The sequence below is a fragment of the Anas acuta genome, chromosome 19 (genome assembly GCF_963932015.1).
Source record: "Anas acuta chromosome 19, bAnaAcu1.1, whole genome shotgun sequence".
In the NCBI taxonomy this organism is placed as follows: Eukaryota; Metazoa; Chordata; class Aves; order Anseriformes; family Anatidae; genus Anas; species Anas acuta.
In genome coordinates, this window is record NC_088997.1 from 6,638,618 (window position 1) to 6,650,440 (window position 11,823).

Genomic DNA, 11,823 nt, shown 5'->3' on the forward strand with positions numbered 1-11,823 from the left:
AGGGAGGTGGCAGTGCCGGATGCTTCCCCCCCGAGGGCCTTCTGGAAGGTGCTGGGCACTGCTGCAGCTGCCGGCACGGGGCCACTTGTCCCTGTGCAGCTGTCTCGTGCGTCCCTAAATAGAAAGGGAGACGGGTCTGAGCGCTGGGACAGGGGTCAGCCAGCCCAGCCGTGGGCTTTTTTTGGCACAAAGCCCTCCCATTCCTGCTCCCCCTGCCCTGTGCAGCTCCCCAGGTTGAGGAAAGCTGAGATCCATCCCGGCGGGTGGGAGAGCATCCCCTCTCTCTGCGGGGAGCCACGTCCCCATGCACGGTGTGTCCCCCCCAAGCTGGGCTGGCTGCTGGCGCTCTGGCTCGCAGCCCTCCCCGGGCACTATATAGCAGGGGAAGGGGACAGGCTGCGGTGACAGGTGACACTGACACGCACCAGGAGCTGCCAGGTCCTGCCCAAACTTGGAGTGGAAGGCGAGCTCTTTCCTGAGCCGTACGGACCCTACACAGTGCCGTCAGACTTCTCGAGCTGCTTTTTGTTATTTTATTTTTTTTTCCATTTATTAATTGGCCCTTAAGGATCGACAACTGTGGGAAAAGCTTCTGAGGAGCCACAGCTTTGAGGAGCAGTTTGATTTTCCAAACACTTCAGCCCGGTAATCTGCTTTTATTCATGTGTGTGGTAATTACTCGCTGGGCTCATGGTGAAGCTCAGCTCGGAGGCGTGGGCGGGCGACCCTGCTGGCACGGGCAGCAGAAAACAGAACGGGCACAAAATCCACGTTTTTCCTTAAAACTCCCAAACAGCCTAAAACATGCATCTTTTTTTTTTCTTTTTTTTTTTTTTTAATTTATTTATTTTTTTCCCTCTGCCCCCTAGATGGAGGATCCCATCCAGCTGAAAGAGGAAGGCAATAAATACTTCCAGGACAGCGACTACGAGAAAGCCGCTCAGAGCTACACGCAGGCCATCAAGCTCAGCAAGGACAAGGCGCTGCAGGCAGTGCTGTACCGCAACAGGGCAGCATGCTTCCTGAAGAAGGTGAGGAAAGCTCCCCCTTTCCATCCCCAGAGGGCTGAGCACACCAGTTTAGCTCAGCGATGGTCCCATTTAATCGTTTTGAAGTGCAAGATTTCAGCAGCCACCCTGCCCCATCTTACGGGGGCTCTGTGAGCCCTGCCTGGGGGTGCAGGGGCATTGCTTGCTGCCTGTCTCAGCACGAAACAGGCACGGATCTGCAGCAAAACGAGTTGCTAGCTCTGTACCAAAACTGTCTCAGCCGCCTGCAAAGTTTTAGCAGGTTGAGTCCCCTCTTCCACTGCTGCCTGCCGTTTGTTGCTGCAGCAGTGTCTGCTCTCACCCACCCTGCAGACCTTTTCCTCTTTACCCTCCATCAGTGATGAGAAATGACCTAAACCTCCTCCAGAGCTCTCTCTCCCGCCCTCCCTAGGCTCCTACTGGTTTCACTGGGGTGTCCAGTTAGCGGGAGCAGAGGCCACAGTTGCCTCAGCAGCGGGGACGTTCCCTGATGTTCCGCTGCTAACAAATTGCTGTTCTGGTTTGACAGGAGGAATATGCCAAGGCAGCCTCGGATGCGTCAAGAGGTAAGGAGGGGGCAGATTTTAGAAAGCAGAGCTGTTTTTCACACTCACTGCTCTCAGGAGCTGCAGTCGCTGTGAAGCAGATCATGATTTACATGGGGGGGTTCCTGAGAAGCAAACTGTGATGCCTGGTCTTTCGGATCCCTTTCCCAGCCATCGACATCAATTCTTCGGATATCAAGGCCTTGTACCGGCGCAGCCAAGCTCTGGAAAAACTGGGGAAATTGGACCAAGCGTTCAAAGATGCTCAGAAATGTGCTACCATCGAGCCCCGCAACAAAAACTTCCAGGAGACCCTGAGGCGGCTGGGGGCCGACATCCAGGAGAAGGTAAATTTGGGGGGAGCAGTCCCAGGCTCACAGCCCAGAGGTGGGAAGTCCGAGGGCACTGCTTGCTCTGGGGTCTTGCTGGATCATTGGTCATACCAAAAATTTACAGCAGTGTAGGGGGATAAACAGGCTCTGGAACTGGAAGTTCCTACTTGAAGCATGGAAATCCGAGGATCAGATTGAGTGGGTAAATTAAAAAGCCTCACAGCTTGCTCCTGAGGCTGGGCTGGCCCTGAACATCTCGGTAAGGTCCTGGTGAGGAGCTGGACTGGCTTCAGACGGGGCCTGGCAGTCCCCATGTGGACTGGGCCCTCCACGGAGGAGCTGTGTCCCTTCCCTGCACCTCAAAGCACCACGAGGCCTCAGACGATGGCTCAGGGTTTGGGCCCCTGTGTCTGAAACAGGCAATCGATGCTGTTTCTGAGACGTTACACTTGCTTTGTTGTTCAGCTCACTGCCTGCTAGTCGGAGGCCTGTGGTTGTCTTGAAGGGAAAAGGAAAAATTGCCTCTTGGTTTTCTGCCTCTGACGCTCCGTGCTCTCTGTTGGCACAGCTGCGCATTCAGTTCTCCACGGACCTGAGGGTGCAGAAGATGTTTGAGATCCTGCTGGATGAGAACAGCGAGAAGGAGAAGCGAGAGAAGGTGAGAAGCGCCCCGGCCTTGCCCAAATTGCTGTTGTTTAACACCAGAGGCCCCTGTGAGGAGCTGAAGGCCGCCTTCCCTTCCCCTGATGCGATTTCTTGGAGAAACCTCTCAGTGGGGTCAGAGCTGTGCACTTCTCCTGCCAGCTGGGTGCCCCCAGCTCCCCCCAGCACATCCCAGGTCTGGGAGTTTGCTGGAGGAATTTTGGAGGCCGGGGTCGTGCTGCTAACGTGTCCTCTTGCCTCCCCCCACCAGGCTGCGAACAACCTCATAGTCCTGGGGCGGGAGGAAGCGGGCGCCGAGAGGATTTTCCAGAACAACGGGGTCAGCTTGCTGCTGCAGCTGATAGAAACCAAAAATGCTGAGCTGATCCTGGCAGCCGTGAGGACGCTTTCGGGCATGTGCACGGGACATAAGGCTCGGGTAAGCAGCAGGGTGCTCGGGACCTTCACCGCTCTTGTCTTGCACCTGGGGAGTGGAAAATCAATCGCCGGCAATGTTTGTGAGCAGCGGGGATTTATTCTCCTTCTGCTTCTTGCAGGGAAAAAATAAAATCCTACAAATGATATTTTTAACTCTGGGGAAGACGAGACAAATAAGGAAGTGGGTTAACACAGACCAAAGAAACTGATCCTATCACTGTGCTCCTGACCCCTGACGTCAAAGCTGTGCTCCTCGTGGTGCCTTTCTGCGTGCTGGTGAAGCAAAATTTAGGATGTCATCACCACTAGTGGTGGTGGGCAGGGCTGGGTCAAGCCCCAGTCCTTTGCCACAGGTCTCAGGAAAGCAACAAATGACTTGGTCTCTACAGGAAAATTTTGCCCGAGACTTCTGTTAGAGGAAGGAAAGCAGGGAGGATCTGTAAGACAGTTCAGATTCCTGGGAGGGGTCGCAAGGGAAGTCCCAGCAGTCTGAGCCAGCTAGTGTCTAGCTTGAAATCAAGTTTTTGTCGTGCAAAATGGCCCATGAGAGGTCCCGTCTGCTACACGTGTGTGTCCACCTCCTGCTTCCTGCCATCATGAGCATGGATGTCCGTGCAGTGGTGTGAAGGAGGAGGGGGGGGAACTATAACATGACAGAAGATGGATAACACCTCGGATAAAAATCCAGTGCTGTGGACACCTATTTGCTTTCTGAAACCTTCATTTCTGACAACTCTGGATTTTTAGGAGTTGTTTTATAAATGAATATAAGGCTAAAAAGCAAAACTGCCCTGTGCAGACTCAGGATTCACCCGAGAAAATTCTTTTTTACGAGCCAAGCCTGACTTTTGTAAAGCATGCAGGAAGGACAGGCTCTTCCCCTTTGCTGACTGCTGCTTGGTTTTCTCCTTTCTGGGGCCAGGCCACTGCGATTCTGCACTACCTGGGCATCGACAACATCTGTATGTGGATGTCGGTGGACAACGAGGAGATCTCCCTGGCTGTCTGCAACCTCCTGCAGACCATCACTGACTGCTTGCTGGGCCAGGGCAAAGAGGAGCAGCACGGGAAGGAGGAGGCTCTGGTGCTAGGTAATGGGCAGTCCCTTGGTCTGTCCAGAGAAAAAGGTGCTTTCTGCTCTGCCTTAAACACCTACATTGCAGCCATGTGGTGGCTTTGAGTGGTTTTCACTGGATTCGCCAGCTTTCAGAGAAAACTTCTCCTAACTGGCTGCTACTGCCTTGCTTCTGTAGATACTAAAAAAGACTTGAGGATGATCACAACACGTTTGCTGGATATGTTGGTCAGTAAGAAAGTGTCTGGGCAAGGACGAGACCGAGCTCTCAACCTCCTCAACAAGAACATACCGAGGAAAGACCTGAAAGACCACGACAACAGCAGGACCATCTTTGTCATTGACAACGGTGAGTCCTTCCCCTCCGTTCTTGCTCTGGCCTGGGAGGCACGGAGCTGCCTATTGCTTGAATAGCTGGAAAACTGTTCCTCTCTACAAAATGAATTCACTCGTTTTTTTGTTTTTTTATTTGGTGCATGCAAGCCTGGAGCAAATTCAGAGCTTATTAGCAGGAAACAGTTTTAAGGTTAAGAGGAAAAAAAAGCATGTATGACAACAAGATCTCTTCAGTTTCCAGAGAATTGGTTTAAGCTTCTCCAGTTAGTTTATTCCAGTGTATTTGCTGATGCTTGTAATGTTAGGGCAATTTGGCTTGCATAAATTGGGTGCCTTAGGCAGGAGGAGATGAAAAACCGCTGGGTTTCCTGGATGCTTGAATTTAATTTCTAAAGGGGGGAGGGTTAATGTGTGGGCTGTTTTATATCAATTCCGATGTGTGCATGTTACCATTTTGGTGAAAGTTATTTAATAATGCTTCTAGCAAAAGGAGGGTTGAGACACCCAGAGTCACTTGAAGGTCATGACTTCTCCCCAGTAAGAGCCTCCAGCCTGGGAGGTCAGGGGGCTCAACGCCTCCTGACCCAATGGGGCCCAGCTGCACAGTTCTGCTTCTCCGAGAGCTGGATAAATGCTCCATGCTGCAAACCCACAACCCACCAGCAGAAAGTCCCAGTAAATATCTCAATAACTTCTTTGTCTACAGCTTACGTGATTAGGCTATAAAAAAATAAGATGGTTGTTTTGTTGCAAGAACCCTGCAAACTATCCCAAATGTTGCTCAGGCCCTCTCTGCTCTAGCAGCCTTATCACTTCATTGTTCCCAGGCTTAAAAAAGATACTGAAAGTGGTGGGCCAGATTCCTGAGATGCCTGACTGCCTGCCGCTGACAGAGAACACCCAGCTGACTGCGTCCATCCTCCTCAATAAGCTGTACGACGACCTGCGCTGCGACCCGGAGCGTGACAACTACCGGGTGATCTGCGAGGAGTACATCAAGTGAGTCGGGTGGGCTCGGGGTGCAGGAGGGCTAAAGAAAGCGACGGGCTCTGGCACTGCAGCTAGATGCCAGACTGAGGCCCTGGGGGACGATTTGCTTGAGATCCTGCACAATTCCTCAGCATGGGTCCTCGAATCCTCACATACTCCTACCTGCTGGATCATGACCTTTGCATGGATTTGGGCTGGGCTGCGTCCCAAATACCTACATATTTCACCAGCGGAGTGAAATCCAGCAGAGAAATTAAGAGCCTGTTATCCTCTTGAAACAAAACTGCTCTCTATGTCCCTGCTTCCTCTGCCTGAGTGCGGCAGGGGGGATCCCTCGGACAACCTGAACATCTCTCCATGCCCCACCCCACCATTCCTGGTGCCCTAGCTCTCCCATGGGGTGCAGTAGCAGTGGGTCTAGCTTTCCAGCTGCCCCCAATCTGGTCGAGGACGTTCCCTGTCCCACAAAGAACTATTCAAGGGTAGGAGAACAGTGAGCAACCACTGAGCCATGTACTGAATCCCTCTGTCCCATGCAGGAGCAAAATTGACCCCCAGAACATGGACAAGACACTCCACGCCATCCAGATGGTGTCTGGGGTTCTGCAAGGGCCCTTCGACTTAGGCAACAAGCTGCTGGGCATGAAGGGAGTCATGGAGATGATGGTTGCCCTGTGTGGGTCCGAGAGGGAGATTGACCAGCTGGTGGCTGTGGAAGCCCTCATCCACGCCTCCACCAAGCTGAGCCGGGCCACTTTCATCATCTCTAACGGAGTGACGCTCCTGAAGGAGATCTACAAGAAGACCAAGAATGAGAAGATCAAAATCCGAGCCCTGGTGGTAAGGATGTCAGCCCCCTGCCTCTTCTCCACCTGCCCTGCTCCTCACCGTGCCCATGGACTTGGGAGAGGGAGGAGGTCCTGGGAATGTACTGGGTCACCCCTCACAGCTGGGGGATGGCTTCTGGTGCTTCCCCTGCAAGACAGGGGGAGAGAGCAGACCAGAAAAGCACAGGGTTTTTTGGCAACATAGAAGGCAAAACTGGTTAAAGACATCCCATGAGAGCACAGAATCGGACTGCTGTGCTATGAGCTAAAAAAATCTCCTGGGTATTGGGATGTTTCCTCTTAGACCTGACTTCAAATTTTAGATATGGGATTAGACTGATTCTGGGCAGCACCACTAGAGGATTAATGAACCTTTCTCCCTGGTGTATTTTCTTCTTCCTCCTCAGGGTCTCTGCAAGCTGGGCTCAGCAGGAGGGACAGATTATGGACTGCGACAGTTTGCTGAGGGGTCCACCGAGAAGCTAGCCAAGCAGTGCCGAAAGTGAGTTTTACCTTGTCTTTTCTCCTGTTATTCCATACTTTCTCAAAATACAATTTGCTCCTTCCCCATGAGATCCTGTCCACGCATTGCCTTCATTTCTTTTTGCTGCTTGACAGCTGATAATGCCCGTGGGGCCATTGCTCCAGGACCTGGAGCTCTTCAAAGCCTCAAGCAGCTGGTGTTCTCCCTGCCTCAGTGCTGTGTGGCTGTCCTAATCTGTTCTTCCCTGCGGCCTTTAGGTCCCTCGCATTGGGCCATGGGAGGAGGTCCTGTCTCAAGGGACCCAGAAGGGAGTTGCAGCAGGACCTACGTACAGGTTCAGGCCTGACGCAGTTCTCAGCCCATCTTAATTTTTTCCTCTCAAATAAATTAGTTCTGGCTCCTGAGATAAATTCGGATTTCTCTCTTCCAGGTGGTTGTGCAACACCACCATTGATGCCCGCACCAGGAAGTGGGCCGTGGAAGGACTGGCATACCTGACCCTTGATGCAGATGTGAAAGATGACTTCGTGGAAGACGAGCAAGCCCTGCAAGCTATGTTTGAATTAGCCAAGGTGCTTTCCCCTTACCTTGTTCTCTCATTCCTTTGGTAGCATCGAGCTCTCCAGAGTAACACTGTCTCCCCAAGCCAGCAAAGTTGTGACCCCAAAGTCTCACTTATATCTAGCCTAGCAAAAATTTCAGTTTTTCAGCAGCTGAGACACCTCAAGCTTGTTGTCATCCTGGTCTTCTCCCAGGAGTGTGGAAAGTCGCTCTTACCTTTACTATCAGTAGGTGTTCCTGCACAAAAAACAAAGACATCAAGATTTGGACAGCATCTGATGAGGCCACATCCTGTTTAACCTTAATTTCCATTTTTCCCTGACCTGGGGATAGTCCAATGGGCACTTCAGCTAGGACTGCCACTGTGGTGGCTTGCAGTCTGGGGACACGTTTCCCTGCCATGTTCTCTTCGCCCTCACATGAACTTGTATGTTTCTGTGCAGATGAGTGACAAGACTATCCTGTATTCTGTGGCTTCTGCGCTGGTGAACTGCTCCAACAGCTACGACACCAAGGAGCTGGTCCCGGAGCTGGTACAACTGGCAAAATTCTCCAAGCAGCACGTGCCTGAGGAGCATCCAAAGGTAGGTTGGAGGAGATGCTCAGATCTGAAGATTTTCTTCAGTGTATTCCTTGTCACAGACCTCAGGCCTCCTGGCTCCCAGGCTATGAGGCTGCAATCTCTGTGCTCTCCAGCCAGGCTTGGCTGTAGTCGAGCAGGATGGGGGCTGCTGAGGGGCTGACCCCTTTCCAATGTCCCCCCCTGCCAGGACAAGAAAGATTTCGTTGTGAAGAGAGTGAAGCGTTTGCTGAAAGCCGGCGTCGTCTCTGCCTTGGCCTGCATGGTGAAGGCAGACAGTGCCATCCTGACGGACCAGAGCAAGGAGCTCATAGCCAGGTGCCTGCCTTCTGTCCTGGGAGCCAGGGGTGCTGGGCTGAGATGGGTGCCTGGGCTGGCTCCTTGTTTGCAGGGTGGTGCCTATGGGGGCAGGATGAAACGGGGGTGGAGAAAAGGCTTAAGCACAAAGCCTTTCTTAACCTGTTTCATAAAAATGCTCGTGCTGGCATCGAAGCTGGCTTACGGGGCTGTCTTGCAAGTCTGCGTTGCGAATTTCTAGTCACCCGTACTGGTTATTGCCGTCTGGCATGGCTGTTTCACTGAGCGATGCTGTGCTTTGCAGGGTGTTTCTTGCATTGTGTGAGGACCCCAAGGACCGCGGGACCATCGTCGCTCAAGGTGGTGGAAAGGTGATGACTCTTATCTGCCTGGTGTGCATCTAATGTCTGTCGGGAGCCTACAGTGAGGGAAGGCGGCAGAAAAGCCTGAGCTGTCCTGGTAGCCCCTGGGGCACAGACTGGCTGCAGTCTTACCTCTGCAAGCCTCTAATGAAGCTTGCAATGAACCTCTAATGAACCTTGAAATAACTGTTTGTCAGCTTCCAGCTCTGGCATGGTGCATGTATGAGAGCAAATGGAAAACATCACTGTAGGCTACTGTCCAGACCCATTTCTCCAAGAGACAAATCTTTAGGATATTTTAAACTTATCTTAGCATACATCAAGGCCATCCCGTGAATCTTCTCAGAGACATTTAATGCTTTCCTCTGTGTCATTAGGCCCTGATACCTCTGGCTCTGGAAGGTACAGATGTTGGCAAGATAAAGGCTTCTCATGCTCTGGCAAAAATTGCTGCTATTTCCAACCCAGATATAGCATTCCCAGGAGAAAGGGTAAGTTAAAAATATATATATATAATAATTAACTCCATTAGCAAATGGAAATTGCCAAGATGTGAAAGCTGGAAAAGCGGTGACACGTGTGACATGCTTTGTCATAGGTGTATGAAGTGGTGAGGCCCCTTGTCAGCCTGCTGAACACAGAGAGAGATGGCCTCCAGAATTATGAGGCTCTGTTAGGTCTCACTAACTTCTCAGGAAGAAGTGACAAACTTAGGTGAGTGTACCTGCTTTTTGACCTACCTTTCTTTCCCATACACTTTATCAGGAGTGATTTTTCTTTTTTTTTTATCAGGAGTGAATTTCAGTTCAATGCTTTTCTTATAGGACTGCAAAGACTGATTAATTTGAGCTACCTTTGGCAGAGATAAAAAGGTCTTAGAACAGAAACATTAATATAATAATCAGTAAGAATAATTGCATGTTTTCGCCTAGAAAAATGAAAACCAATGTGAATTCAATTGGGATTAGATAAGGGATGAAGCATGTGTCATGAGTTTCATGAGCTGTGGCCACAGATTTATGTCAAGCCCTTCCCTGCCTCCCCTCTGTCTGCAGTTAATATTTTAGTGTGACTATGGCATGTCCCATAATCTATTTTGACTCCTCTTCAACACAGGATGAAGATAGTCAAGGAGAAGGCATTGCCAGACATTGAAAACTACATGTTTGAGAACCATGACCAACTTCGACAGGCAGCCACAGAGTGCATGTGCAACCTGGTGGTCAACAAGGAGGTAACTCACTCTGCATCTCAGACCTGACTCCACGCACCAGCTTGTGAGCCACCTCGCATGCATAACTGTGTTGTCTCTGGATATCATGTGGTGTTTTTTTTTCAGGTACAGGAGCGGTTTGTGGCTGATGGAAATGACCGGCTGAAGTTGGTGGTGTTACTGTGTGGTGAGGATGATGAGAAAGTGCAGAGGGCAGCAGCAGGAGCCCTGGCCATGCTTACAGCAGCACAAAAGAAACTCTGCTCTAAGATGACTGAAGTGGTAAGACCATCAGTAGAATCGCTGGCAGTGTAGAGGTAACCTTGAAAGGGGCCTGGCTCAGTGAAAATGCTCATAAGGAAGATGTAGTCTACCAGATGGCTAACAAGGAGCTTAGTGGTGAAGCTGAGACCCAGGTGTGCATGCTCCTAGTTCACTCAGGCACAAACTAAAACAGTCTTGTTTATATCAGCCTCCGAGACTTCATCTCAGATGAAACATTTTTATGTCGCTATTCCTCAAGTGAGGTCCAGCATACTAACATCAAACAAGGTTAGGAATGCAGAATGGTATTCGGTATAGATCCTTAAAACCTGCCTTACGTAACCTGAAATCCAAACCTTGCTTCATTCAGAAATGAAAAAAGCTTGATCAGTAACGTATTGGGCTTCACAGATACCAAAACATCTCTGCTTCCTGCAGAGATCTCTAGTCCTGAGAGTGCAGACCCTGCATAACAATAGCTGAGGGTGCCTCTGTTAGTGGCACACATGCTGATGTTGGACACTGGGGTTTGTTCGAATACAAATCATCAATCGAGCCAAAGGAGGGGCTCGGGAGAATTACTGGGGGGAGTGGACTGCTTCCAGTCACCTCAGCTGTGTTGCTTCTCTAGCAAGATTCTCTGCTCAGAGATTATGCAGCAGCATAAATGTGGAACTTCTGTTTTATGTGGTGCTAGGGTCACGAAAACTCCTGATGGGGAGGGGGGCAGGCAATATGTGAAGGGGTTCACAATTTTGGAGTCAGGTTTCCTTAGATACAGAACCAACTAACCATACCTGACGTAAGTATGAAGAGGTGAGTCCCTGTTCTTCCACTGGGACATGCCTCGCCAAACTTGTGTTCTTGGTTGAGGTATTCTTCAAACCAGTACTAATGATATCTCCCTTCCTTGAAGACCACCCAGTGGCTTGAAATCCTGCAGAGGCTCTGCTTGCACGATAACATGGAAGTGCAGCACCGTGGACTGGTCATCACTTTCAATTTAATCAGCGCCGACAAAGAGCTAGCAAAGAAGGTGGTGGAGACAGAGCTCCTAGAGATCCTGACCTTCATCGGCAAGCAAGAAGATGATCCCAAGAAGCAGCACATCATTAATGTAGCACGTGATTGCCTCACAAAATGCATGGATTATGGACTGATCAAACCTCTCTCTTGAGCATGAGGAAATGAAAAGTACTGAAAAAGGCTGAGTGGGGAGAAAAAAAAAAGCTACTGGGAAACGAGGAGAACAGAGCCATGAAGAAAACTTATTCCCATTGTCAAGGCATAGACTAGAGCTGGGGGACAGTTTTAGGAGATCAGAAACTGTATTAGGGAAAGGGTGACATTTGCATCAGAAATTTGGAAAATATCCATCTGAGTAGTTTCTAGATGGTGTAAATTATTTCTTTGTCCCCATTCAGCTGATAATACTTAAAAGATTCAAGGCCTAGCTATGGAAAGGGTTGTTTGGGAAATGTGCCAGGGGCTGTTAAAGAAAACTCAACTGAAATTGGTTCTGCAGCCATCCACAGCTCCTGGTACTTCAGTAATTGCTACCAATGATGGAACCAGGAGGAGGTTTAATTGCATCCCATCCTGCATTCAGAAAAGAAGTTGGCTGTTAGTTGTGTGCTTTTTTTTGTGTTGTTCATTTATGGCATTTTTAAATGTTTTTAAGTGGTGTGCCAGAGTTTGAGGCTGGAGGATGAACTTTTAATAAATTTATTACTTCGTTCCATGTGGAATCTCTACTCTTCTGCCTAAATTAAGCAAATGGAGGATCTAGGGCAATTCCCAATCTCAAGTTTGCTTCATATCCAGCAATGTGAGCACAAGCTGAATTTAC

The 11,823-nt window shown here is 50.0% G+C and overlaps 1 protein-coding gene across 1 annotated transcript; it reads left to right on the forward strand.

Annotated features, from left to right (window-relative positions):
- Window positions 1-219: 219 nt before the first annotated feature.
- Window positions 220-11,715, forward strand: UNC45B (unc-45 myosin chaperone B). Its single transcript, XM_068655941.1, has 20 exons — window positions 220-645; window positions 870-1,031; window positions 1,558-1,594; window positions 1,745-1,920; window positions 2,474-2,563; window positions 2,819-2,986; window positions 3,908-4,076; window positions 4,239-4,409; window positions 5,224-5,395; window positions 5,926-6,226; window positions 6,621-6,715; window positions 7,128-7,269; window positions 7,702-7,842; window positions 8,029-8,156; window positions 8,440-8,506; window positions 8,875-8,988; window positions 9,096-9,211; window positions 9,614-9,731; window positions 9,837-9,992; window positions 10,891-11,715. Exons 2-20 carry the CDS (start codon window positions 870-872, stop codon window positions 11,149-11,151), a joined length of 2,784 nt encoding a protein of 927 aa, XP_068512042.1. The 5' UTR covers window positions 220-645; the 3' UTR covers window positions 11,152-11,715.
- The last annotated feature ends 108 nt before the right edge of the window (window positions 11,716-11,823 follow it).